Source organism: Corythoichthys intestinalis, chromosome 8 (genome assembly GCF_030265065.1).
Source record: "Corythoichthys intestinalis isolate RoL2023-P3 chromosome 8, ASM3026506v1, whole genome shotgun sequence".
NCBI classification, from domain to species: domain Eukaryota; kingdom Metazoa; phylum Chordata; class Actinopteri; order Syngnathiformes; family Syngnathidae; genus Corythoichthys; species Corythoichthys intestinalis.
In genome coordinates this window covers 32,985,323-33,009,980 of record NC_080402.1, presented here as the reverse complement: position 1 = coordinate 33,009,980, position 24,658 = coordinate 32,985,323, and the positions used below count along the sequence as shown (strand labels likewise).

The window sequence follows — 24,658 nt, the reverse complement described above, 5'->3', positions numbered from 1 at the left end:
ACAAGTTACAGTAATTTTATAATAAAACCCCTCTTGATGTTTTCGTTTTAATAAAATGTGTACAATTTTCAATCAAAAAATAAACTAGTAGCTCGCCATTGTTGACGTCGCCGAGTGGTGACGGGCTCCCTGCCGTTCTTCCACAGTGTCTTTAACTACGTAAGGAAGTGATTGAAATACACCACAAGGTGTCAATGGTGAGTTTTCAATTACTTAGAAATCAAGCCAATGAGTGTGTTTTGTCCCTCGACTGACGCAGTACTTGCCTGTTTACTGGTACTTCAAGGTCATTTGAGTGCTGGCTTCACAACGTACAAGACCTCCGATAGTTTGTATATTGTGACTGAATATTGCCATCCAGTCTATTTGTTGAGCTAAACGACATGTTTTAATATGTATAGTAATAATAATAATAATATATAATAATGTTTGACCAAAGTCTGAGTAAGTTTTATGTGTATTTTGCATAGCTATTTTGATTGGGAATGTCAGTTCTCTTTGCATTGTTGTTTAACTGTGTGAGAATAGGGCCTCATTAATACAGAACACGATAATAATGTTAATACTTAACATGATAAATTTGACAGCACTAATTATTACATTTGAAATGCTTAACAACCATTTTATGTATTATTAGCATTTATTATTTATTTATTATTTTATTAAAATATATACATAACTTTTTTAAATTATACTTTGGGGGAAAAAAGTGGGAAATCATGTCCTATTTGTATCTCTTTCCAATGCTAAATCTGAATAAATACATTGAACATTTTTTTTCTTGGTCGGGGGGCTACTGTGCTGTTTTTCACTTATCGTGGCGGGTTCTGGTCCCCATTACCACTATCATTATCATCACTATATTATCACTGTACGTTCTTCTTTGTGTATACATGTGCTCTTACTCCCATGTGGAAGTACTACCTGCTCTATGCTTCCTGCGCCAAGATAAAAGCAATCAGCACACAACAAAAGTCAACATCAATAAAAGAATTTTAAAATGGCGGACAAGACTCCAGCGTCTTAAAATCAAAATCACGTAAATCAGGTTCGTCGTAACCCAGGGACTACAGGTACTTTACTTTTTCAAGGTAAGGAATAACATTCACTGGAAATACAGTGGTACCTCTACATACGAAGTTAATCCGTTCCAGGAGCTTGTTTGTAAGTCGAAATGGTCGTATGTCGAGCAGGATTTTCCCATAGGAATACATTATAATTCCATTAATTCGTTCCACAGCCCAAAAACCTGCACTAAATCCTTAAAAAATACTGCTGGTACTATTACAAATAGCAATTACATATAGCAAAACAAATAAATAATAAATAAAAATCGGATTAATAATGTAATAATAATAATAATTCCTGTAATAGTGTAACGAAACGGGTTCTAATAAGGCGGACGTTTTTTTCTGTACCTGAAGGCACCGCGGCGCTGACGTGACAAAGAGGGAGGGGAGCGGGTGAAAGTTTACTTTCGCTTTCATTGCTTTCTTGAGAACATCGTCAATTGCGGCAGACAGCAGGCGTTTTGTGTTGAATAAGTTGTGAAAGAAATGATGAAAACGTGGCGAAGCTGGCGATTTCTCTGGAGATGTTACCACAATAAGAATTGTCAGCTTAACTTATAAAGACTGGCGAACGATGGTCGGAGGAGGACCGTGGAGATGTATTGTTGAGCCATTTCACGGATGCCCACCCTACACTCATATTTTTCTGTCATTTGCATCTTCATTTAGAAGGTAAGCGTCAACTTTTTCCCTGTTTCACCACCTGTACCAACCTTTTCTGAAACCTGTGTTGATTTGTCACACAAGAAAATCCGCCGTGCATTCGTCTGCGGTGCTGCCATTGTCGTCGTATTTCGAGCATGTCGTCGGATGTAGAAACAAATGGCGAGTCAAATTTTACGTCGGATGTCGAAAAGTTCGTGTGTCGAAGCGATCGTATGTAGAGGTACCACTGTATTAAGGAATTGTGAGGCAGCAGTGCTAACGACTCAGCTCTGTGTCGCCTGCCATAAATATTATGTAGCTAGCTAACGGCTTAACTATAGATAAATACCCTGTAGCAGTCATTGGCTATGAGCTGAAGCAGACTGAAAGAGTCAGAGGAAGTGCCCATCTTCAAGTAAAGCTCCCAGGCAAGACGACCCTTCTGGTTCATGATGTCTGACAAGGAGATATCACACATGCATCAGGGGATATTTCAGTCAAGCAGATAAATGGATGGTATTCAAAATAGTAGTTATGACATTAAAAAATAAATAAACATATATAACATGTACTTAGGTACCATATTTTCCGCACTATAAGGCACATCTAAAAGCCTTCAAATTTTCTCAAAAGCAGACAGTATACTAGTATACGGATCAATATTGGTTAATCATGGCATGACATTCACTTTACCGCAGCACCATCTAGTGGATGTATAACGCAACCTCAACCACTAATACTACTGCTACTACGCCTTATAACCAGTGTTGTAACAGATTACTTGAAAAAAGTAATTTAATTACTGATTACGCCTCAAAAAAGTAATCTAGTTACTTTAGTGATTACTTCATTATCAAACTTTTCAGTAAGAACGACAACAGAAAAATGTCATCGCATGTAATTGACTTACCGATAGATGAATTTAATAAAGGGGAAGATCAGAATTTTTCACACAAGACTCAATCTTCGGAGGTTTAATTAGTCGATGGAGTTCATTTCAACCACCATTGACTCAAGCTGGCTTTGCCACCACAGAGCCCTGAAACTCAAATAACTAACAAACTGCATGGAATTTGTTGAAATCAACTCCACCGACTAATTAAACCCCGCTAACTCGAAGATTAAACCTAAATCAAAAGTTCTGAATTTCGGGTTAGGGTTAACAGCATATCAGTGCCAGTGCAAAACAATGCAAATTGACGGCACAATAATCAACAACACACAAATAAATTGCAGAGTGCAATAAACGCAAAGGTGTGGGCGGGCACTAATGCGTGATGGCCCATGCCTTTCTCAGTCCCAAAACACAGCGTATGTGACTTGAGACCAAAACAGGAAGTAGCTGTGAGCGGTTACCATGGAAACATGCATTGGGAACCATTTTCTATTCAAAATGCTCTTCGTACCTGACTAGAATATTCTTCATTCGACATACATTATGAGGCGATAACAAAATAGTAACGCACAGACACTAAGGAACCGAACTTTAATCAGATTACTGGTTTAGAAAAACGAATGCATTAGATTACTCGTTACTGAAAGAAAGTAATCAGCTTACAAACACTGCTTAAAATGCGGTGCGCCCTAAATATGAAAACAGTTTTAAAAAGGCCATTCATTGACGGTCCGCCTTGTACTCCGATGCGCCTTATAGTGTGGAAAATAAGGGTATTTGTTTTTGTATTGTCCTTAATTGGCAAATGGATATATTACAAGACAAACGAAGCACAATAAAACAATACATACAGCAGCGTGCCAGGCAGCTGAGGTAAACATAATCACTCTTGAGCTTCTCACTCTGAATCAGAAGAAAAATCTAAAAAGCAATCATAAAATTGATTAGTGATTGAGAAAGAAGAGAAAGCAGTCTTGCAGGCGTTGAGGTACGTACTTCTTCTGCTTCTTTAAATTCATTAGTGGCCACCTTGGCCTGAGCATAGTTGAAATTAAACGTATCGTCGACATAGAAGTAACTCTAAAATAAAAGGCACGTTCAAGTAAATGTTTCATTTCAAGTGATATTCAACTAGACTTCATAAATCGTCACTGTGCACCAAATAAAAAGTTAAGTCTTTTATCTAATTATACACAGCCAGCAATATTATTTCTGTTCTGTGTTGGTTAAAAATGTAAGCATGAACCACCTTGACTGAGTTGAGATATACGAGCACATCCTTAAACTGTCTCAAAAGGAAGTAACAGGAAGCCATGCACTGTCTACCAGGAACAGTGTCTGAAAGATAAATAATAGAAATAAGCAAATGCGTGCTTGCTCTCGCACTGCTCCAACATATTCACTTCATCTGAGCATACCGCACTCGCTGGCTGAGTTGCCAACCAACTGAAAGTATCCCTGGGCGGCTTTTAAGTGATCCCTCTGGAAAAATAGACAAGAGTTAGTATAAGTGCATGCACACACATGTAGTGTAATTTCCAAAATAAATACTCACCATTCCAAGCTGTTGCCCACATGCAGCATTGACCACCCCTTTTAAAACATACTCCTGGTAAAAATAAAAAATATTAAGTATTCAACTCCCCATGTTAGGACAAGACATCCCTTGTCATTGATTGTTAAAAGTTTGGTATGAGTCGAGAACAATGGGGTTAGTAGTCACAGGTTGGTTTTTGCACTTGCTAAATCTCATTGTGCAATATCAATTTTGAAATCATAGAATTGTGCCAATAAGAACTCGTCATTGTATCTACTGTGCGTGTCACATCAGTTTGGGAAGAGGAAATTTGTTTTTGAAGGTAAATTTCAAAATTTTAGAATCGTCACGCTTCTTTTTAAGAGTTTTCAATAATACGTTTCAAGTTACTATTAAAAGTATGAGGACAAAACAACAGCTTTGATTCACATTCTCTTGATGGCCAGTTGTTTTGCTTTAGCTTTTAGCCAAAAACAGAAATTGGGTTTGGTTGTCAAATCATCAACAGGATTCAAAGGATTTTTTTTTATTGTCACTGTGCAGAGGACAGTGAAACTGTTTTCCAACAGCTCTCAGTTTTGTACATCAAATAAATAGAAAACATGATAGAAAATAAAATTTAAGACCGCGTGCAGTGTAGTGTGCGGGCATGGCAACTCTGCATATTTGGGGAGTGCAGACCAGAGGTGGGTTGAGTAGCCAAAAATTTTACTCAAGTAAAAGTAGTGTTACCTCAAAATAATATTACTCAAGTAAAAGTAGTAGTCCAAAAAATGTACTCAAAAACAAGTAAAAAAAAAAAAGTATCCAGTGAAAAGAATACTCAAGTAATGTGTAACATTTTGAGTAACTGCTTATTTTTGTTGTTTTTTTAAACAATGGTATTTTTTTCTCTCAGCACAAACTTATCTGTATGAATTGTTGTAGTAATAATATTGTACAATAACCCATTCCATAACCACATTAAGCCAAAGAAATAAACAAACAAAAAAAAAAACATTAAAGAGAGAAAATAAAAAACAGTAATAAAGCATTATTTGTCCAAAGGGCATGAGTGCCCTGCCCTCTAGTGGAGAAAATAGTTTCTAGTTTGAGTAGTGATTACTGTAGTTGTACAGGGTGTCCATAAAGTCTCTTTACCATTTCAAAAATGTATTAAAAATTCAATTGATTAGATATTTTATTCACATTTGATCTATTTGTTCTGGTTTTTACATTGTATTGATTTAAATGTGATTTTTATGATCTTCATCTGATGTAAAGCACTTTGAATTGCCTTGTGTTGAATTGTGCTATATAAATAAATTTGCCTTGCCTATTGTATTCAGTGTTTATTAAAGTTTTTTATTACACTGCATTTGTGTGTTTTTCCTTCATCGAGACATCAATTTCTGCAAATGTTTACCTTGACCTTTTAACTGAATATGTGGCACCACAACTGAATGACCTTCAACCAACCATCGTTTTTCAGCAAGATGGTGCACCACCACATTGGGGGCTGCATGTTCGTAGGTTCCTCAATCAAACATTTCCAGACCGATGGATTGGAAGGGATGGGCCAACTCCTTGGCCGCCACGTTCACCAGATATCACTCCCCTGGACTTCTTTCTATGGGGCTATGTTAAAGATATCGTGTATCAAACAAAGATAAGGGACATTACTGACCTTAAGCGAAGGATTACTGATGCCATTGGCACAATTGATGAGGCTATGCTACAGCGAACATGGCACGAAATCGAGTACCGTCTTGATGTGCTTCGTGCAACTAATGGTGCCCATGTAGAAGTTTATTAAAAGAGGTAAAAAAAAAAAAAAACTTCAATAAACACTGAATACAATAGAACAAATCTGAATAAAATATCTAATCAATTGCATTTTTAATGAATTTTTGAAATGGTAAAGAGACTTTATGGACACCCTGTAGTTCCTCCATAGTTACTATTATGAGATTAAAAGGATCATATTTTATCATGCATATTTTTCTACTTCAATGAGAATGCTCACCGACGGCTTTGAAGGGTCTAAATCTTGGATTAGGTTGTAAGCTTCCTGGACATCATCTGGGTCACACATAACATGTAACAGTCCATTATTATCAGCGGTCAAGGAGTTAAGACAAATTTTGAATGGTGAAAAAAGCCCAAGTGTGTGTTATCTTTGTCAAGCAGTGTTGTTTTCGTCAACGATGACGAAAATATCTCGTCAACAAACACTTTTTTCATGACGAGACGATAACGAGCTAAAAACTTGTTTTGGGACACTAAAACATGACGAGATGAATGCCAGTTTTTGTCTGACGAGATGAAAATGAGCAATAGGTTCCGTCATATTCACAATGTGTGACATTTTTATGTGTAGTTAGCCATAATCGTAGCAGTGTCTGGTTGTGGTTGTGTCACTCATGTGACGTGCTGCGCCCCCCCGACTCACTAGTGTCTTCTCCAGTCTCTATGTAGGCTTGCACACAGGTAGGATTTGTTTTCTTATCTTGGCCAGAGAGAATACGCAATGTTGCTTTAGCCTTTAAGGTCTGTGCTGAGTGATCATCACACACTAAATGCAACTCGTAGCGTTAGCATAGCATTGATTAGGAGAACGTCCTCTTAAACTCTCGGACAACTTTTTTATTTTATGTACAGTTCGTGGCGTCCAGGTGGGTATAATTAATTGAAAATAATGTACTGTTTTTCTGCTGAGTCTGTATCATCACCAAGTTGGCGTTGTCCTTATATACACTACAATATGTGCTTGTCTGTCAATGTTCATTCGAAATAGTTGGAAACCTTTATTTTTGGAATAATTCTTTTTAATTCTACAGACGGAATTTTTTTTTAAACAAACGACTCAAGCAAGACGAAATTAGTCTTGGGTTTTCGTCAACAAAAACTAGACAAACACATTTCAAAATGAATAAATTACAGTGTTGTTGATCTTACTTTAAAAAAATTAATTAGTTACAAATTACTTCTCCCAAAAAGTAATTGGGTTAGTAAGTAAGTTACCTCAACGTAAGAGTAATTAATTAATCTGTAAAGTAACTAACGTTACTTTTCATGTACTACACGTTACATGATCTATTCTATAACGTTTTTCACATCAAATATTAATAGTAACTGATTGAACTTTTTCATTCCCAAAAAAAATGTAGCTCACCCTTTTTCCTTTTTTTTAATTTCTCCTTTATAAGAGTGTAATGGTATACGAACTAACTTTCAAACGCTGTGAGAAAAAAAGCCTTTTTTCCTACTGTTCTGAACCATCACACCCCTAATATGTATAGATATACTGTATTTTTCAATATGCAGGTGAGGCTTGAATCTCTTCCCTCTTCTATCTTTGCTCTAGTGGTTTTGATTCAAAGGAAGAAAAAAAATCACACACGGTTCATGGATACGTCATTCAATATAAGTTTAGGGCAAGTTACTATTTTTGGTAATAAAAAAAAACAAAAACGAATTATTGTTATATATAACAAAATGTTATATATAAGTACAACACCCACTTGGTGATGACAATGCATTCTGAACAGGAAAACATTATTTTCAATTATTTGTAGTACCCACCTGAACGCCACGAACTGTATGTAAAAAGTTTCCCAATCATTTAACATGACGCTCGCCACGCTAAATGCTAATGTTAGCAAGAATGCGAATGCTATGCTAACGCTCCGAGCCACCTAGCATCGTGTTGCAATGGCGTCATAAGCAGTTTTCCTTCCTCCCCTCTCCCGCTCTGCTTTCTTCGTCTCTCAGACATTTCTTGCGTCATTTAACCAACGTAGTAACGCATAGAAACGCACACTTTACATTCTCAGTAACGTTAAAGGCCTTGCAAAGATGGGAAATTAATTAGATTACTCACTACTGACAAAAATAACGCCGTTACTAACGCGATTATTAACTACACTGCTAAAATATGATGATATATTTTTGACAGACAAAAATTAAAAGGGCTGCCAAAAACAACACTGTTGTCAAGGAAGATTTCTTTTTCTTTTTACAAATGAAATCAGTCACCTTGTCTCAGGTAATAGATGACAAGGTTGAGCCTTGCCTCTGGGATGACATCAATCAAAGGGGGCAGCACCTGGAGCGCTCCCTCACCACCGCCAAACACCACCTATTGGCAGGATTGTTAAAACTAGATAATTCAATTTCTGGAGAAAATGCATGGGAATGCTTTCTACTTTTTCTCATAAACAATGACATTTTGGTAAAGGGTGATCTTAAGTGTCCATTTTTGTCGGGAATGTTGAAATGTGAATGATGTGAATATGCAAAGATGTATTTAAATGAGTCAATGGGATTAAATTGAATGTTTTTTGTAGAAGAGAAAAAAAACGAGGGTTCCAGCATCAATGGGAGCCAATAGGTATTGATTTTGTGGGTTCTATTTAATGTTAATAAGTGCCAATGTTAAGAGATCTATTTGAATTGGAAGCAATGGGGAATCTTGATCTTATCAATTTAATGCTTTGTTTTATAGATGTAACTTGTGTATTATTTTTCTCAACGCAACCAGCTATTGAAATTGAAAATATTCTCAATTACCATACAACGTTATATGGAGGAAGAACAAAACCAAAATGAATAATTGAACAACAAAAACTTTACTTTTTTAATTTATGCAGTTTTTGGATGAAATGTTATTTTACAGCTAAAATGTTAAGCCCAGAATATCATTTATGATGAACATTTCAGAAATACTAGTACACGCTGTAAGGTTTAAAAAAAAATAAAAATAAAAAATTAAATTAAAAAAAAAAGGGGGGGGGGTTCTCTTTATTACATTGTTGAGGTATCAGATTGGCAGACACTCAAAATCAGGGTGGAAAAACACGTGATTGGTACATCCCTATAGTTTAAAGGTTTTTTTTCTATTAAAACGTGAAATGTAATTATTTCTAGTTGAAAAGGGCAAAAAAATAGCAGATTTTCTTGAGTTAGCATAAAAGTCAAGCGCACATTAAATACTATAAACCGTGGCCTTGGCAATTTCAAAATACCGAAATTCACGATTTCTGTGTCATCTTAATCTTTTAGCACGGTTGATCATGAAGTCAGATTACTCCAATGGGTCCAATGTGTGATTATTTGGTGGAATATATAAAACTAAACAAAATTGTGTTGCACTTAAAGCTCTGGAAGCTTACCAGGTTGTGTCTAATAAGTTCCTTAGCAAACTCAAACGAACAGGAAGAGATGTCGATAAGGTTCTTCAGCTCAGCCTGAGAGAGGAGTAAAATACATATACACGTATCAAATTTGAAACAAATCTGGAACAAATGTTCAAATGGCCACGTGCACACCTCGGCTGCTTTGCTATTGTACAGGGAGAAGTGGTTGCAGGCTTTGAGGTTGAGGGCGATGGTGGAGTCAGGGATGTTCTGAAGGTACGCTGCCAACACTTCTTGCGACACGTCGAAGTAGCCCAGCTTGTAATAACACAGAGCCACGTAAACCTTCATTGCTATGAAGTCTCTGAAGGAGAAGCAAACAAAGGCACAACTCTTCGATGGGTAAACAGTAGAGATGCACTGAAAATCCAGTGGCCGTAAATCTCTCAGGGATTGTGTGTCAAATTTACCTTTTAATTACTTATTCAATCTTATTTTATGTTGTGCATTGTTGAAGATCCAAAGCATTTTAACAATGAATACGTTAGACAAATAAATAAAAGCTCAATTGTTTTTTTTTTGGTTACATATAAACAAAAAAATATACAATGAGGAGCAGAAGTATTTGCTCCCCTTGTGATTTTGCAAGATTACCCACTGAGAAAATAGGTAGAGGTCTGAAATTTCAATCATAGATGCATTTCCACTTATAGACATAATCTAAAAAAATCCAGAACTCACATTGTATGATTTTTCAATAATTTATTTGTAATTTACTGGGGTTCATAAATATTTGTACCCCTGAAAAAATCAGTGCTAATATTTAGTGGAGAAGCCTTTGTTTGCAATTACTGAGGTCAGAAGCTTTCTGTAGTTCTTCACCAGGTTTTCACATATAGAAACAGGGATTTTGGCCTATTCCTCCACACAAATCTTCTCTAGATCTGTCAGGTTTCGGGGCTGTCGTTGAGAAACATGAAGTTTCAGCTCCATCCAAAGATTTTCTATTGGACTGAGGTCTGGAGACTGGCTAGGCCACACCAGAACCTTGATATGCTTTTTACACTTCCACTCCTTGGTCAGCTTGGCTGTGCACTTTGGACCATTGTCATGTTGGAAGATCAAGTCACGACTCAGCTTCAAGTCTCTGACTGAGGGAAGGAGGTTGTGGCTCAAAAATCTGACGATACATTTCACCATTTATCCTCTGCTTCATACAGTACAGTCGTCTTGTCCCCTTTGCCGAAAAGCAGCCCCAAAGTATGAGGTTTCCACCTCATACTTCACAGTGCGGATGGTGTTCTTGGGATTGTACTTGTCCTTTTTCTTCCACACACGACGAGTAAGATTTGTACCAAAAAGTTCTACTTTACCACATGACTTTCTCCCATGACCCCTCCGCATCGTTCAGATGGTGCCTGGCAAACTTCAGACGGGCCTTCACAAGTACTGGCTTCAATAGGGGAACCTTCTGACCAATGCATGATTTTAAATCATTGCACCGTAGTGATCTACTTACTACAGGTGGGAATCTTTGGGCCCATAACGATTTGATTACGATTACGATTCAGAGGCTCCGATTCGATTACAAATCGATTATTGATGCACCACAAACCCCCCCCCCCTCCCGCTTTTAATTTTTTTGTACACTAGTTCCAAAATTGTTCAAAAATCCTCTCAGGCTAAACAAACTACTATTTCAGTATCAAGTTAACAGTTAATAAAATACTCAAGTCCCCATTCTGTATCGGCAGCTTTAAACTACATTCAATTAATGTTGTGAATCAACCGTTAAAGTTGTTAAAATTGCTCCTGTTATGCCATAATTTCTCTTCTGTCTACTTTCGACGTGAAATTTTTAAAACGGTTTCATCATTTAAAGATAGATTCAAGCCAAGATTTTGCTGTTTTTTTTTTTTAGATAAAAAGTAATTAGGTCCGCTACAACAGAGCCTTCTAGAGAAGTCTACGGCTTTAAGATGGCGCCTGTTTACTAGCGCGGGAAAGTCTGTCATTTCGCATCTAGTTCTTGGTATATGATCTAACACGGCTGTCGTCTGTCACTTCACATCTAGTTCTAGATATATGTGATATCTACCATAGCCGTATGTTGCCATATGTTTGTAGCAACTAGCAACTGGGCGCTGTTTGTAGCGGCTGACGACCGCATTCAGGTATCATTGTTTTTGTTTTTTTTAATCTAGCGCCATGAGTTGAACATGATATTTACTCTCGGTCCGTTCCTCATTGCGTCCTGAAGACCGCGCTGACTGTGTTTTATTTCCGCTTTACCTGGTATAATTCAATAATCGGAATTTGGATGTTTGTGAATCGTTCTCGAATCTTCCACAGCCGAATCGCGAATAATCTAAGAATCGGAAATTTCACACGCCTCTACTACTGACAGTAGCCTTTGATACGGTGCATCCAGCTCCCTTTAGGTCATTGACCAGCTCCTGCCATGTAGTTCTTGGCTGAGCCCCTTACTTTACTCATCATGAGTGATGCCCCACGAGAAGAGATTTTACATGGAGCCCCAGTCCGAGGTAGATTATCAATCATGTTTAGCCTTTTCTATTGTCTAACAATTGCTGCAACAGTTGATTTATTCTCACCAAGCTGCTTTCCAATTGTCCCATAGCCTTTTCCAGCTTTGTGGAGCTCAACAATTTTTTTCTCTGATGTCTTTTGAAAGCTCTCTGGTCTTGCCCATGGTAGACGTTGGATTGTGACTGACTGTGGGGTGCACAGGTGACAATATTGAGCTCAAAAGGGTGATGACTTAGTGGGTACTCATGGGGTAAAAGTGGACTTTTTTAAGGTAGACAATTATTTAGGTTTTTTAAGGTAGGTAATTATTGCCGATTCGCAGGGGTACAAATGCTTATGAATCCCAGTAAACTACAAATAAAATATTTTTAAAATCATACAATGTGATTTCTGGATTTTTTTTTAGATTATGTCTATATGAGCGGAAATGCATTTATGATTGAAATTTCAGACCTCCACCTATTTTCTAAGTGGGTGAACTTTCAACATCACAAAGAGTGCAAATACTTCTGCTCCTCACTGTGTTTTTAAAAAAATATTTAGACTACTGCAATTGTTTTCGGCTATCGACCTCGGTTTTCTATTCTTCGGTTCTTGGTTTCGGCCAATTTTCATTTCAGTGGATGCTTGGATGGATGCCAACCTGTTCTCCGAGAGGAGACGTTTGTAAATCTCGATGGCTTCCAGGTAGTGAGCGCGCATGTAGTGGATAGAGGCCAAACTCAGCTGGTCCTCAGTCACATCCTGCAGGTCCTGATGGATGTCCATAAGCTTCTTTTCATCGCTGAACTGAGAATATGAATAGAAGAGTTCAATGTCAACACGCTTACATTGTGGTCAGCATCACGTTGACTAAGAGAGAGAGGAAAGTAGAAAGAACAAAGCATAGTTACCTTCTGAGCCAAATGGAAGAGGAGTCGGTTTCGGAGCGGTGACTTTGGAGCTGCACAGACATTTTAGTGACAAGTTTTATTTCAGCCCCCCTTCCCCAATTTTATTTTCCTGAAACAAACTCAATTCATCTTATTGTTTTACATGTACTGAGTTAGCCATGAGTGACCTATTATAGATCAATTGTCTTTTTTGTTAATTTAAAAATAAATAATTATAAAAACTTAAACCCTCAAAGCACACAATGTTAAATTTGGTAACAATTGGAGCATACATGACCCTAACCCCAAATGTGATTTCCACATATCTGGGCGCGAGGTCTCAATTATAATTCTATATATTTTTTCATTATTCATTTATCTCAGTCAAAATGGATTGGATCATTTTGTAGTTTTACATTAGGTTGTGATTTTTGTTGATGCAATATTCCATTGGATCTTCTTCAGAGAAGGGTGTTAAGTTAAAGTTGTCTCCAAATTTAAACTTCAAAAGAGTTCTTATGGTGACATTGCTGATAAATTTCCATTCACCTTTTAACGTAGCCTCCTCAGCCTCTTTATAAAGGCCCAGAAAAAACATGGCACAACCCAGATAGACCCACACATCAGGAAGACAGTCAGGCTTTGCAGTCAGCGCTTTGTACTCCTTAAAAGAAAAAAAAAAAAAAGACACGTTTCATTTCAGGACTTGATTAAGGGAGCTTTCATACATATGGTCCGTTTATGTTCTGATTCAGGGGCTAAATCGATAGCGCTGTCTCCTTTTCTGTTTCAGTTTTTTGTGTTTTCAAGGCAACAATCTATATCAGGTTAAAATGTAAACAAAGGTCAGGCACATGTATATTACATATACTGTATAAGGCTCATGCACACTGTGAAACAATGAGAACGAGCTTTGTCCTTTGTGGGCCATTACAGTCAATGGAGTGTGTGAAGGTCCCTATTTTTAAAAAGTGGTTTTATTCTAAACATTAGAGATGCAATCACTTTACTGCATATTTTCTAAATTATGACATTTTCTCCAAGTCAAAGATTGAAAGCCACGTTTGCTATAAACCAAGCTGTTTATAAATCCCTCAAGAAATCAGCGAGTAAAAATATTTTAGTGAAGATAATCACTCACATCTCTGTTGTAGTGAGTCTACTGATATAAAATGGCCGCCATTTAATTACACCGCCGACTTAGACAGCTAGCCTATAAAAGATATCAATGTGGGCAAACCAACTGCATTCTCATTGGTAGGGAAGTACTCCATAAGGTGTGCGGCTTCAAAAGCTGCAGTTGTGTCTCTACTGGTTAATATACAGTTATCCTTCGTTTTTCGCGGTTAATGGGGACCAGAACCTGCCGCGATAAGTGAAAAACCGCCAAGTAGCAACCCAAAAAATTATTTTTTTTCTGTGTGTGTGTTTAATGTATTTAGATTTAGCATTGGAAAGAGATACATACAGTATATACTCCCCAAAAGTATAATAATAATACAAAAAAAAAAACTTATGAATATGCGTATTTTAATAAATGGTTTTTAAGCACTGCAAATGTAATAATTATACATTTTAAACATGTTACTGTCCCACCGAATTATTTTTTAACAAGAAGTATAAAAGTAAGTAAAGTAAAAAAAGTCTAAAAATGTTGGTCTTTATTAAATGTTTCATTGAGTGAGTCCACTCAAGTCCGCTACATCTCATCACTTAGACACAGAGTTGCCACAGCAACTGTTTAACAAGTTAAACGATGATTGATGCATGCAGCGCTTTGATGCTGAGGATTCCAGTGGTCTGTGGCAAGATCAAACAGAAGAAGTCTATCAATCATCGTTAACTTTAATAAGCACTCCAGTGCATTGCATGAACAACAAAGAGCAGAGGGAGGGAGGTAGAGTGAGGCTACATCTACACAAGGACAGATAATTTTCACCAGGGCATTTTGCCGACTATTTTTATACCTGTCCACACTTACATTTAAGGTGAGTTCAAGGCCATTCCCACTTCTGCAAGGTACGCCTGCATTTGCGCAAACTAGGCATGCGTAGATAGGAGCAGCTTCATATGTTCTGTCATCACCCGTGCAGTTTACCTCTGAACCGGAAATTCATTACTTGCCGGCGGCAAATTTCAAAATTACTACACCTTCTAGACGTCGTTATATTATGATCACCGTTTTTTTCGTGAACACAATTGAATGCATGAAATAAGTATTTGATACATTACCAACTAGTAAATATTTCGGCTCTTAGTTCTTTTTTAAGATCCCCTCCTGTTCTCCACTCATTACCGGAAGTAACTGCACCTGTTTGAACTTGTTACCTGTATAAAAGACACCTGTTCACATGCTCAAACAAACAAACTCCAACCTCTCCACAATGACCAAGACCAAAGAGCTGTGTAAGGACATCAGGGATCAAATAATAGACCTGCACAAGGCTGGGATGGGCTACAGGAAAATAAGCAAGCAGCTTGGTAAGAAGGTAACAACTGTTGGAGCAATTATTAGAAAATGGAAGAAGTTCAAGTTGACAGTCAATCTGCCTCGTTCTGGGGCTCCATGCGAGATCTCACCTTGTGGGGCATCACTGATCATGAGGAAGGTGAGGGATCAGCCCAGAACTACATGGCAGGACCTGGTCAATGACCTGAAGAGAGCTGGAACCACAGTCTCGAAGAAAACCATCGGAAACACATTACGCCGTCATGGATTAAAATCCTACAGCGCACGCAAGGTCCCGCTGCTGAAGCCAGTGCATGTTCAGACACGTCTGAAGTTTGCCACTGACCATCTGGATGATCCAGAGGAGCAATGGGAGAAGGTCATGTGGTCGGATGAGACCAAAATTGAACTTTTTGGTCTAAACTCGGCTCGTCGTGTTTGGAGGAAAAAGAAGGATGAGTACAACCCCAAGAACACCATCCCAACCGTGAAACATGGAGGAGGAAACATCATTTTTTTGGGGCTGCTTCTCTGCCAAGGGTACAGGACGACTGCACCGTATTGAGGGGAGGATGGATGGGGCTATGTATCGCCAGATCTTGGCTGACAACCTCCTTCCTTCAGTGAGAGCCCTGAAGATGGGTCGTGGCTGGGTCTTCCAGCATGACAACGACCCAAAGCACACAGCCAAGGCAACTAAAGAGTGGCTCCGTAAGAAGCATCTTAAGGTCCTAGCCAGTCACCAGATCTGAACCCGATAGAAAATCTATGGAGGGAGCTGAAAGTCCGTGTTGCCCTGCAGCAGCCCCGAAACCTGAAGGCTCTGGAGAAGAACTGCATGGAGGAGTGGGCCAAAACCCCTGCTGCAGTGTGTGCAAACCTTGTCAAGGACTACAGGAAACATTTGGTATCTGTAATAGCAAACAAAGGTTTCTGTACCAAATATTAAGTTCGATTTTTGTGATGTATCAAATACTTATTTCATGCAATTAAATGCAAATTTATTATTTAAAAATCATACAACGTGATTTTTTGTTTTTTTGTATTAGATTCCGTCCCTCACAGTTGAAGAGAACTTATGATACAAATTAGACTTCTACATGCTTTGCAAGTGGGAAAACCAGCAAAATCGGCAGTGTATCAAATACTTGTTCTCCCCACTGTATATCCAAACTGCGTTAGGAAAATTATGTCTGACTGTTCATGATTAAACGAAGATGTGCCCATCTGATGTGTATACAATCTGCACATCACTCCATGAAACGAAACAAGTGTAAAAGCGCCAAACGTCTTTAATTCTAAGGTTCCAATAAGTACCTCCATAGCTCTCTTGTAATCCCCCAAGTGAAAGGCACAGAAGCCAATCCAGAGGTCTGCACTCTCCTCTCGCTCTCCAATACTTCTCTGAAACTATGCAGGGGGGAAAAACAGCAGTGGGTTATTGCAGAAATGTGAGCAAGAATTATAACACATCAGTATGGCGGTAAAGCCACCTCCAAGAGAGTTATTGCTCCAAGGTAGTCTCTCTGCTGCAGATATTCTTCCAAACTGGGAATTTTGATTTTGTTTTTCTTCTTCTTCTCACTGACACTAGTTGACGTCTCACCCCCAACAGCGGGCTTGACACGAGACAGGATCTGCAACAAAATCTCATTACATGCAAGCCAAATAATAAAGGAGCATGTTTTGAATGTCCACTCACCATGTTGACAACTTAGAAAAAAAAAACGCTTGAAGCAAACAATGCAAGTTAACTCAAAAACACAGAGCAATGAATGGATGTGGAGTTCATTTGGTCAAATCCACAATAGTTGTGTCTGATGACGTCAATATAGTGCGTGTCTGCATCTTTATATGGTCACCTGGCAACAAAAATGCCACAATATATCAGCGAGCTCGTTTGAAATAAACTTAAAACATATATAAAATAATATTAAAAAGGTTCCTCAAAGCCTGTGAGTTACTTGAAATACCACACACATTAAATATGTCCCTTAAAACAAGAATCGAAGCATCAACATTTCATATTTAAAAAAAAAAAAACACTTACGTTTGGGTAAAGTGAGGAAAATACTTGAACACAAAGAAAGATCGTATTAGATAAACACACCTTCATTGCCGTTTTCCTTACTTTACAATGTTTAAGAAGCGAAATTCTCATTTACTTTTCAGCTTTTCCCCGACGAGTGAGCAAAATGCTTCTGAGCGGCCGCCATCTTGGTTTACTACTTGCGTTTGACGTCACATTTTCGCTACATTTAAGCCAGTTATACGATTTAAATAAGAAGAATAGAAAAGCCTATTTGGGGGGAAAAACATTTATTTCCCATTCAGTATTTTTGTCGAGCTGGAGATAACAGATAAGAAGGGTCACGACGCCTTCGGTGTACCTGGTCGTTGCCTAGCAACAACATTAGCAGTGCTACTTCTGTCGCTTACTGACTTTATATCGAATATTGACTTCTGTCGCTTACTGACTTTATATCGAATTTTGACGACATGTAAATATGTTTCGCTCAAAAGAAAGTAATAGTCGAAAAAATAAGTAAATATATCCGTAAATTCCTGAATCGTCCCATGTAACATTATTTAAATTTGGTACGAACCATGCGCGTCCGAGCCCCAGTGGCCGCACCCGCTAGCAGTTGGGCTGCTTTAAGGTCCTAACACTTCCGAACAGGTCCGAACAAATAACAAAAGGTCCGAACAGCGACAAAACAAAAGGTCCGAACGTAGGTCCGAACACTTCCGAACGAAGGTCCTAACACTTCCGAACGAAAAAGACCCGGATGAAGAAAAAGACCCGGATGGAGAGAAAGCAAAAGGGGCGGAGAGAAAGACCCGGATGGACAAAAAGACCCGGATGGGTGGGGAATATAAACTTCAGCGCAAACCGGCCGGCACACAGTCACGCCACGTGGAGAAGAAGAAAGAAGAAACCAGAGTCGACGCCACCACTAATTGCGTTTCCGCCACATTTTCCACGATAGAGAAAGGTAAGTGAAAATTAACGGCAACTGTTTTGTTTTACAGTCACGTCGAGGAGGAGAAGGAAGAAGCAGGAGGCATCGCCACCACAAAGTTTCACGTGTCCGCCACATTTTCCACAGTAAAGAAGCAAAAGGAAAAAAAGTAAGTGAAAATGAAAGGCAACAAAAAATGTAAGACGAATGTTAAAAAAAAAGTGATATAAAACGATGACTATATTGTTATGCCGGCGCACAGTCACGTGGTGGAGGACGAGCAACAAACTTTCGCGTGTCCGCCATTTTCCACAACAAAGAACCAAAGGAAAAAGGTACGTAAAAACTAAAGGCAACAAAACATGTAAGACGATTGTAAAAAAAAAAGTGATATAAAACGATGACCATTTTATTTTCCGTCCTGTTGTCGTCAATGGAGGACATGAACAATCAGAAGACTAAATACGATATTAATTATTGGTCGTCCGAGGAAAATGTATTCCGCAGACTCGTATCTGTTTTTTCGAAATTCTTATAGGGGTCTAGCATTCAATTATATTGAATTATATATATATCATATTGAATGCTAGAATAAAAAAAAAAATCATGCATTGTAGCGAGTTTTAACATGCGGAACTAATGTTGGCACGTTGTGTAGTTCCCAGTGGGAAGGGTTTAGTTAAAGGACTCGTATGTTTTATTTTTAAAGGCGTTGAGTATATTCATTCATTCATCCATCTTATATATCACAATTAAAAAAAAAATACTTAAACACTTTTGAGTTAATTCTCTACATAGTGCTATAATTATAAAGTGAATTCAGGGTGTCCATAAAGTCAAAGCATGTGGTTAAAAAAGACACTTCTTAAAACAAAAGGATTTACAATTCAACATTGGAATGCAAAATTTTACATGAACATGTCCTGCTCTATATTTAATTTTTGCAGATGCCAAAAACCGGGAAGCCAGATACTTACTGGAAGGACATCTGCTTCCGATACGCCCGGGGCCAATACCACTTCTCAATTGGTCAACGGCCAGGGTCCCAGAAATGGAAAAAGGCCTTGGAGAAAATTGATGGTTGCCCACTTCAGAGAAGCCACACTAAGGATTTGTTTGGGAGAAACCTTAAGTGCGTTTGTGGGTTCCATACGGTAGGTGAAATGATTTACTAATTGATTGTTTTTACCTTTGATGGTTATTTTGTAGGAATACCTGGCGTTTTGAAGTGCTGTTTTTTTTTTTTCTTTATTTAATTTGTAACTTATCAAATGTTCACTCCCCTCCAGTCATCAGGTGCCGGGCAGTCAGCAGGCGCTGGGTCCAGTAAGGCAGGAGGAGGAGGAGGAAATGAGATGGAGGCTGGGCCAGCCCAAGTCAGCACTAAGGTAGGAGGAATTGATTTTTACCTCTGATCCTTTTTTGTAGGAATACCTGGTGTTTTGAAATGCTGTTTTTTTTTTTATTTATTTAATTTGTAACTTATCAAATGTTCACTCCCCTCCAGTCATCAGGTGCCGGGCAGTCATCAGGCGCTGGGTCCAGTAAGGCAGGAGGAGGAAATGCGATGGAGGCTGGGCCAGCCCAAATCAGCACTGAGGTAGGGGGGAATTGATTGTTTTTACTTCTGATCCTTATTTTGTAGAAATACCTGGTGTTTTGAAATGCTGTTTACTATTTTTCTTTAAGTGCCTTTTTTATGTAACTTACCAAATATTCACTCCCCTCCAGTCATCAGGTGCTGAACACACGGCGACAAAGAGGGGCGACACAGACACACTGAGAGAAACAACAAACACAGGACAGGGTGTGCAGTGCTACAAGTGCAACCAGTTTGTGGATGGAGAACATTTTTCGGAGCACCTGATGGACTATCATGCAGAAGAAAAATGTGACACCTGTGGAGCCAATGTAGAAGGTACTGTTGGTCTTCTGAACCACATCCAAGAGGTTCACTATGCAGCAGTCATCAGGCCATCAATGAAAGCACCGCCAGCACAATCGCCAGCACAATCGCCAGCACAATCGCCAGCACAATCGCCAGCACAATCGCCAGCACAATCGCCAGCACAATCGCTAGCACCGCCAGCACAATCGCCAGCACCGCCAGCACAATCGCCAGCACCATCACAGAAGGCAGTGCCATCTTTGCTTTCTCCTTCAAATAGCTCTGCCATGCTACCACACACTGCAGCGCCACTTAAATCAGCTCCAATCAACTGGAAAAGTTTTCTTCCCGCGCAATTTCGGAAAGCCATCCAGGAAGCAGATCAGGAGTGGATTGCCAAGTGCCTGTATAAACCTACAGGACAGTTGAAACAAAAAATCCAAGCCAGCTGGTTTCATCCCCCAACTTAACTTCTTGTGCTTGTTTTTGGTTTGCAGATCACCAAGAAGCTGGCTGGTGAAATAGGAGGGAGTGCAGCTTGGATGACCAACATTGGCAACGAGTTTGGGGAGGTTCTGAACTCTGTTCTGACAACTGGTGAAGGTGCAGGGTTGGAAGAGTTGTGCCAGGGCATCGTCACCCGCTACAAAAATGCAGGCCAAGCTGAACCTGAGGTCATCTATGTTGACCGGGACTGTTGCAACCAGTCAGGTTGGTGCAAATTGCTTCTTAGTCAAATATATGTGTGGAATACCAGAGGCCCTCTCTCTCTCTCTCTCTCACACACACACACACACACACACACACACACACACACACACACACACACACACACACACACACACGAGTGTGCACACGCACACAACTAGACACACAGTCAGTCACAACTATTTGCATTGAATTCATTTTCTTAATGCAATAAAAATGGTTCTTTTTCACAGGCGTGTCTTCTGTTACTAAGCTCTTCCACCCATGGAGGTCTGCAGTGCGCTTGGACAGCTTCCATTTCATGAGGCGCTTTAACTGTGGCCTTACCACAGAACACCACCCCCTCTATGGCACCTTTTGTACCAAGCTGTCAGCCTGCATTTTTGAGTGGGACCAGGATGATGTGCACCGCCTGAAGGAGGCCAAGATAGAGGAGTGGAAGAGCACCCACAGTGGATATGCCCCGTCTGAGGAACAGCTTATGGCCACCATTAGCTCAGCGGAACTGAAGAGACACTGTAGGAGGAGGACACGTGGAGTGGAGGAGATGCGGCGTATGATTTCAGGGCTGCTGGAATCAGTTTGGGAGCTCACAGACACCACAGGGCTGCGTTTGGTGAGCCATGACGCCATGCAGCATATTTGGAAGGTGCAGCAGAAGCACTTGGAGTGCCTCCAAGACCCACCAGGTGTTGCTTTATACACGAAGGTGGGGACACTCCAAAAGGGGGGCAAACAGCTGGACATCCTTCGGTGTGGGAGAGGGTCCTCCTCCTTGGAGAGTTTTCACCGACACCAGTGCACTTTTGTTCCAGGTACATCGAAACATTCTCTTATTATCTTTTCTGTTTTGACAGTGAAAGTGCTGTAATTATTCCAAAGAAAACGGTTACCGCTGTGCACTTTTCAGTATTCCTCTTCTTTTTAACTGTACAATAACAGCTGACTTAACAGAATATTTTGTTTCTTAGGCTGGCGGTGCAATGCATTACATATGCAGATGTACATGATAGAGGGGCTAGCAAGGTGGAACATGAGCCGTGCCAAGGAGGGAGTAGAAGTCGATGGGGCCTCAAACATCAGAAGCTTTGATGTTCGCTTGATGTCCCACCTCAACAACTTGAGCCAGCGCATCTGTGGTTCTGCTCTAGTGGCAGAATTTACTCCACCCAGGAGACCTACCGGTAAGACAGATTTTACAGGAACGCCGCTAGACTACAGAATTACACCCCCTCTTGCCCTTTATCTTAGGGACCCCTCTACTCAGAGGACGGGGATTTTTTGGGGTGCCAAGATTGTGCTATACATATAAGAGATGGATGTCTGCAAGCATGTCATTTCCTTATCTTGTGTTTATACTGGTTACAGATGAGCGTATAGCTGTGGATTATTTATTGGCCCAGACCAACAGAGGGGACTTGCTTTCTCCTTCACGTGTCCCCGAAATCTCCGCACTGGTTTTTGAGGAGGACGAAGAGGAGGCTGATTGCGACACCCACGTGGAGGAATTGGAGGCAGAGGCGGAGGAGGCAGATTCTACAATTCTGTCTACTGATCAGTTGTCGAGAGGTGACACTGAATCAGAAGTCCTCGCCACAGAGGTCAATAACACTTTCTCTAACACCTTAACCTACTGTAAAACACAATACTTATCTGACATAAATGTGGTTACAGACAAGCCAATGTGACTCCAGAGGAGTTGTGGGCTGGGAGGCTGTCGATGTCCTGGCAGCCTACTTCGTTGGCCTGAACCGCACCATCACAGCTTTGTCAACGAAGGAGGAGATCGACATAGTCCGCCTGTACACCAATCTTCACGACATGGACAAGGCGCCTTCAAGGTACAAAATAGTCACCCTTTTGTACACCATAATTATATGTACATTCCATGGGACAAACTTTTGATGTCTCTTTCACTCATTAGATACACCCAGAAGGCTAGAAAGAAGGCACGTGTTTCAGCAGGACCATGGAGATCACCCAGGAAGCCGAGTGGCTCTGCTCCTGGACAGCAGGCGGCAGAAAGGTACTTGACAACAATTTGCGATCATCTTTATTCAATACAAATCATTGAATATGGGGGAGTGTATGTCTCCGTGAAAAGTGTTCAATTGAAATCATTTTATCTTTGTCTCCCACAGACTTTACATGACTCACGGCCAAGCAGCCCAAGACCCTGAAGTCAACAGGGTCAGTGAGTGTGTTTGCCTCAGACTTGCCAAAGAGTTTGAGCAAGCACGCAACAGGCCAAAGGACACAAAGGGGAAAATCCTGCCCATCCCTCAGTCTATTGTGAGCATCTACAGCCACATCAGACAGCTGCTGGAGGACAGCAAGGTTGTGCAGAACAAGACAAACTTGGTTCTGGTGCCAGTTAACAACACCACCGTCTCTTCATGGTATGTGCCATTTCATTTGCAAGCAGTCATGACAGTTTATAATGATTTAAAGTTTAAAAAAAAAAAACTGGGAGGAAAATAGAATAACTTGATATATATACAAATTTGTATGAAATTATAAATGTATCTTTGTCTTTTAGGCTGCTTAGGAGGGATAAGAGGAAGGACAGGGACATGCTGCTGCAAGGCACTGCACTTCCCAAACAGCTGCACCTCGCCAAAGAGCCTCTCCCAGCAGTGAACAGACTCCCGGCTGCCCCTGTGCAACATGCACATGAAGTAATGACATTTGAAGAGCCCGAAAACCGTGAGGGAGAAGCTTTCCCCCGCCAGCGTACTCTGGGAACCCAGATGGAGCCTGAGCGTTCTCAGTCTGTGTTGTGCCCTCCACAATACAGGCCACCTCCATTCCAGTATCCTCCATTTCATCATTCCTCCCAATTTCTGCACCCTCAGTTTGCCCATGCTCCCCAATTTGCCCAATTTACACATGCTCCTCCAGTGCAGAATCCTCTGTTGAACAATGCTCCTCCAGGAGAGCAAGCGGTTTCTGGTCCAGGTTCGTCTCAAGCATGCCCTCCATTCCAGCCCAGGCAACGTAAATGGAGGCTGAATAAAGCTGCACTTGAGGATGAACAACGTATGTCAACAGGGGAACCACCAAAGAAGAGGCTGTCGAAGCAAAATTACCATTATACATGCAAGCAGTGTGGCCAGGACAAAAGCAAAAGGACTGGACACTCACAGGTCAAGGGGCGATGGTACTGTCCTGCCTCAGGAATGACAATAGATGACTGGAAGAAGAATTTACAATAGTTCGTGTCCTGTTTGCACACACAATATTTTATTTCATATGGATGACTTGTGGAGGAATTTGCGGTAGTTGGTGTCACCAATATTCGTGAGTTTGTACTTTACCTCTGGTTTGGACACGTTCATTTGTACTTCAATGTTTTTTATATATATTTTATATGCAAATCCTATTTGCTCAAATTCTTTGCACTGTTGTCTTTTTAGATTTTTTTTTATTACTATTTTTGATGGATATATTTTTCATATGCACATCCTGTTTGCACAAGTTCATTTGCACTATGTTGTCTTTTAGATTTTGTTACTATAATATACATATCTACGGCATCAATATCCTACCCTGAACAACCAGTACGCACACTTTACGTATTATACGCATTCTAAAAATCTGTTATTACTATATGGTCATGTTATTATTACCTGCCTTCTCCTTTTGTAATTTGTTTTCTGAATTCAGGAAGAATGTTCAAGTGTCCTTTTATTTTATATGGATATTTTTTTATATGCACATCCTGTTTGCTCATTCATTTGCACTATGTTGTTTTACAGATTTTATTTTTTATTACCTTTTTATATGGATATTATTTTCATATGGACATCCTGTTTGCACAAGTTCATTTGCACTATGTTGTCATAGAGATTTTATGACTATTATATACATATCTATATCTAGGACATCAATGTCCTACACTGAACAACCAGTACGCACACTTTACGTATAATACGCATTCTAAAAATAAATATCTCTCTTCTTA

The 24,658-nt window shown here is 39.7% G+C and overlaps 3 protein-coding genes across 4 annotated transcripts in view; 2 read left to right on the top strand and 1 right to left on the bottom strand.

Annotated features, from left to right (window-relative positions):
• The window catches only part of ift56 (intraflagellar transport 56), a 22,075-nt gene extending 4,188 nt beyond the window's left edge, over nt 1–17,887 (bottom strand). Inside the window, exons 1-18 of one of the 2 annotated variants that reach the window (XM_057844269.1) lie at nt 17,301–17,617; nt 17,186–17,208; nt 16,838–16,997; nt 16,629–16,772; nt 16,453–16,545; nt 13,236–13,350; nt 12,708–12,757; nt 12,458–12,603; nt 9,457–9,628; nt 9,301–9,375; nt 8,165–8,267; nt 6,153–6,208; nt 4,166–4,219; nt 4,029–4,092; nt 3,860–3,948; nt 3,607–3,690; nt 3,462–3,531; nt 2,065–2,171 (exon numbers count right to left, since the gene is read on the bottom strand). In XM_057844269.1, coding sequence (XP_057700252.1) covers nt 2,065–2,171; nt 3,462–3,531; nt 3,607–3,690; nt 3,860–3,948; nt 4,029–4,092; nt 4,166–4,219; nt 6,153–6,208; nt 8,165–8,267; nt 9,301–9,375; nt 9,457–9,628; nt 12,458–12,603; nt 12,708–12,757; nt 13,236–13,350; nt 16,453–16,545; nt 16,629–16,772; nt 16,838–16,840 — 1,425 coding nt within the window. In that variant the 5' untranslated portion in view covers nt 16,841–16,997; nt 17,186–17,208; nt 17,301–17,617. Of the gene's footprint in view, nt 1–2,064; nt 2,172–3,461; nt 3,532–3,606; nt 3,691–3,859; nt 3,949–4,028; nt 4,093–4,165; nt 4,220–6,152; nt 6,209–8,164; nt 8,268–9,300; nt 9,376–9,456; nt 9,629–12,457; nt 12,604–12,707; nt 12,758–13,235; nt 13,351–16,452; nt 16,546–16,628; nt 16,773–16,837; nt 16,998–17,185; nt 17,209–17,300; nt 17,618–17,741 lie in introns of those variants that run through there. The other variant, XM_057844270.1, reaches the window with a different exon arrangement.
• Nucleotides 17,743–20,456, top strand: LOC130921079 (uncharacterized). The gene is made up of 7 exons (XM_057844722.1): nt 17,743–17,795; nt 18,169–18,267; nt 18,361–18,433; nt 19,046–19,252; nt 19,388–19,486; nt 19,606–19,698; nt 19,830–20,456. The coding sequence occupies exons 1-7, from the start codon at nt 17,743–17,745 to the stop codon at nt 20,454–20,456; spliced, it is 1,251 nt and encodes a 416-aa protein (XP_057700705.1).
• On the top strand, nt 19,868–24,658 carry LOC130920813 (uncharacterized). Its single transcript, XM_057844268.1, has 9 exons — nt 19,868–20,016; nt 20,484–20,697; nt 20,928–21,509; nt 21,666–21,878; nt 22,063–22,295; nt 22,369–22,535; nt 22,619–22,720; nt 22,836–23,093; nt 23,234–24,658. The coding sequence occupies exons 2-9, from the start codon at nt 20,529–20,531 to the stop codon at nt 23,907–23,909; spliced, it is 2,400 nt and encodes a 799-aa protein (XP_057700251.1). The 5' UTR covers nt 19,868–20,016; nt 20,484–20,528; the 3' UTR covers nt 23,910–24,658.

Bases quoted from the DNA above. Each gene is read 5' to 3' on its own strand.
- LOC130920813 (XM_057844268.1), top strand. From the start codon at position 20,529: ATGACCAACATTGGCAACGAGTTTGGGGAGGTTCTGAACTCTGTTCTG. The intron at 20,698-20,927 runs GTTGGTGCAAAT...TCTTTTTCACAG, and splicing joins GGACTGTTGCAACCAGTCAG to GCGTGTCTTCTGTTACTAAG. The intron at 21,879-22,062 runs GTAAGACAGATT...TACTGGTTACAG, and splicing joins TCCACCCAGGAGACCTACCG to ATGAGCGTATAGCTGTGGAT.
- LOC130921079 (XM_057844722.1), top strand. From the start codon at position 17,743: ATGCGCGTCCGAGCCCCAGTGGCCGCACCCGCTAGCAGTTGGGCTGCT. The intron at 17,796-18,168 runs GTCCTAACACTT...TTTGTTTTACAG, and splicing joins AGCAGTTGGGCTGCTTTAAG to TCACGTCGAGGAGGAGAAGG. The intron at 19,699-19,829 runs GTAGGGGGGAAT...ACTCCCCTCCAG, and splicing joins CAGCCCAAATCAGCACTGAG to TCATCAGGTGCTGAACACAC.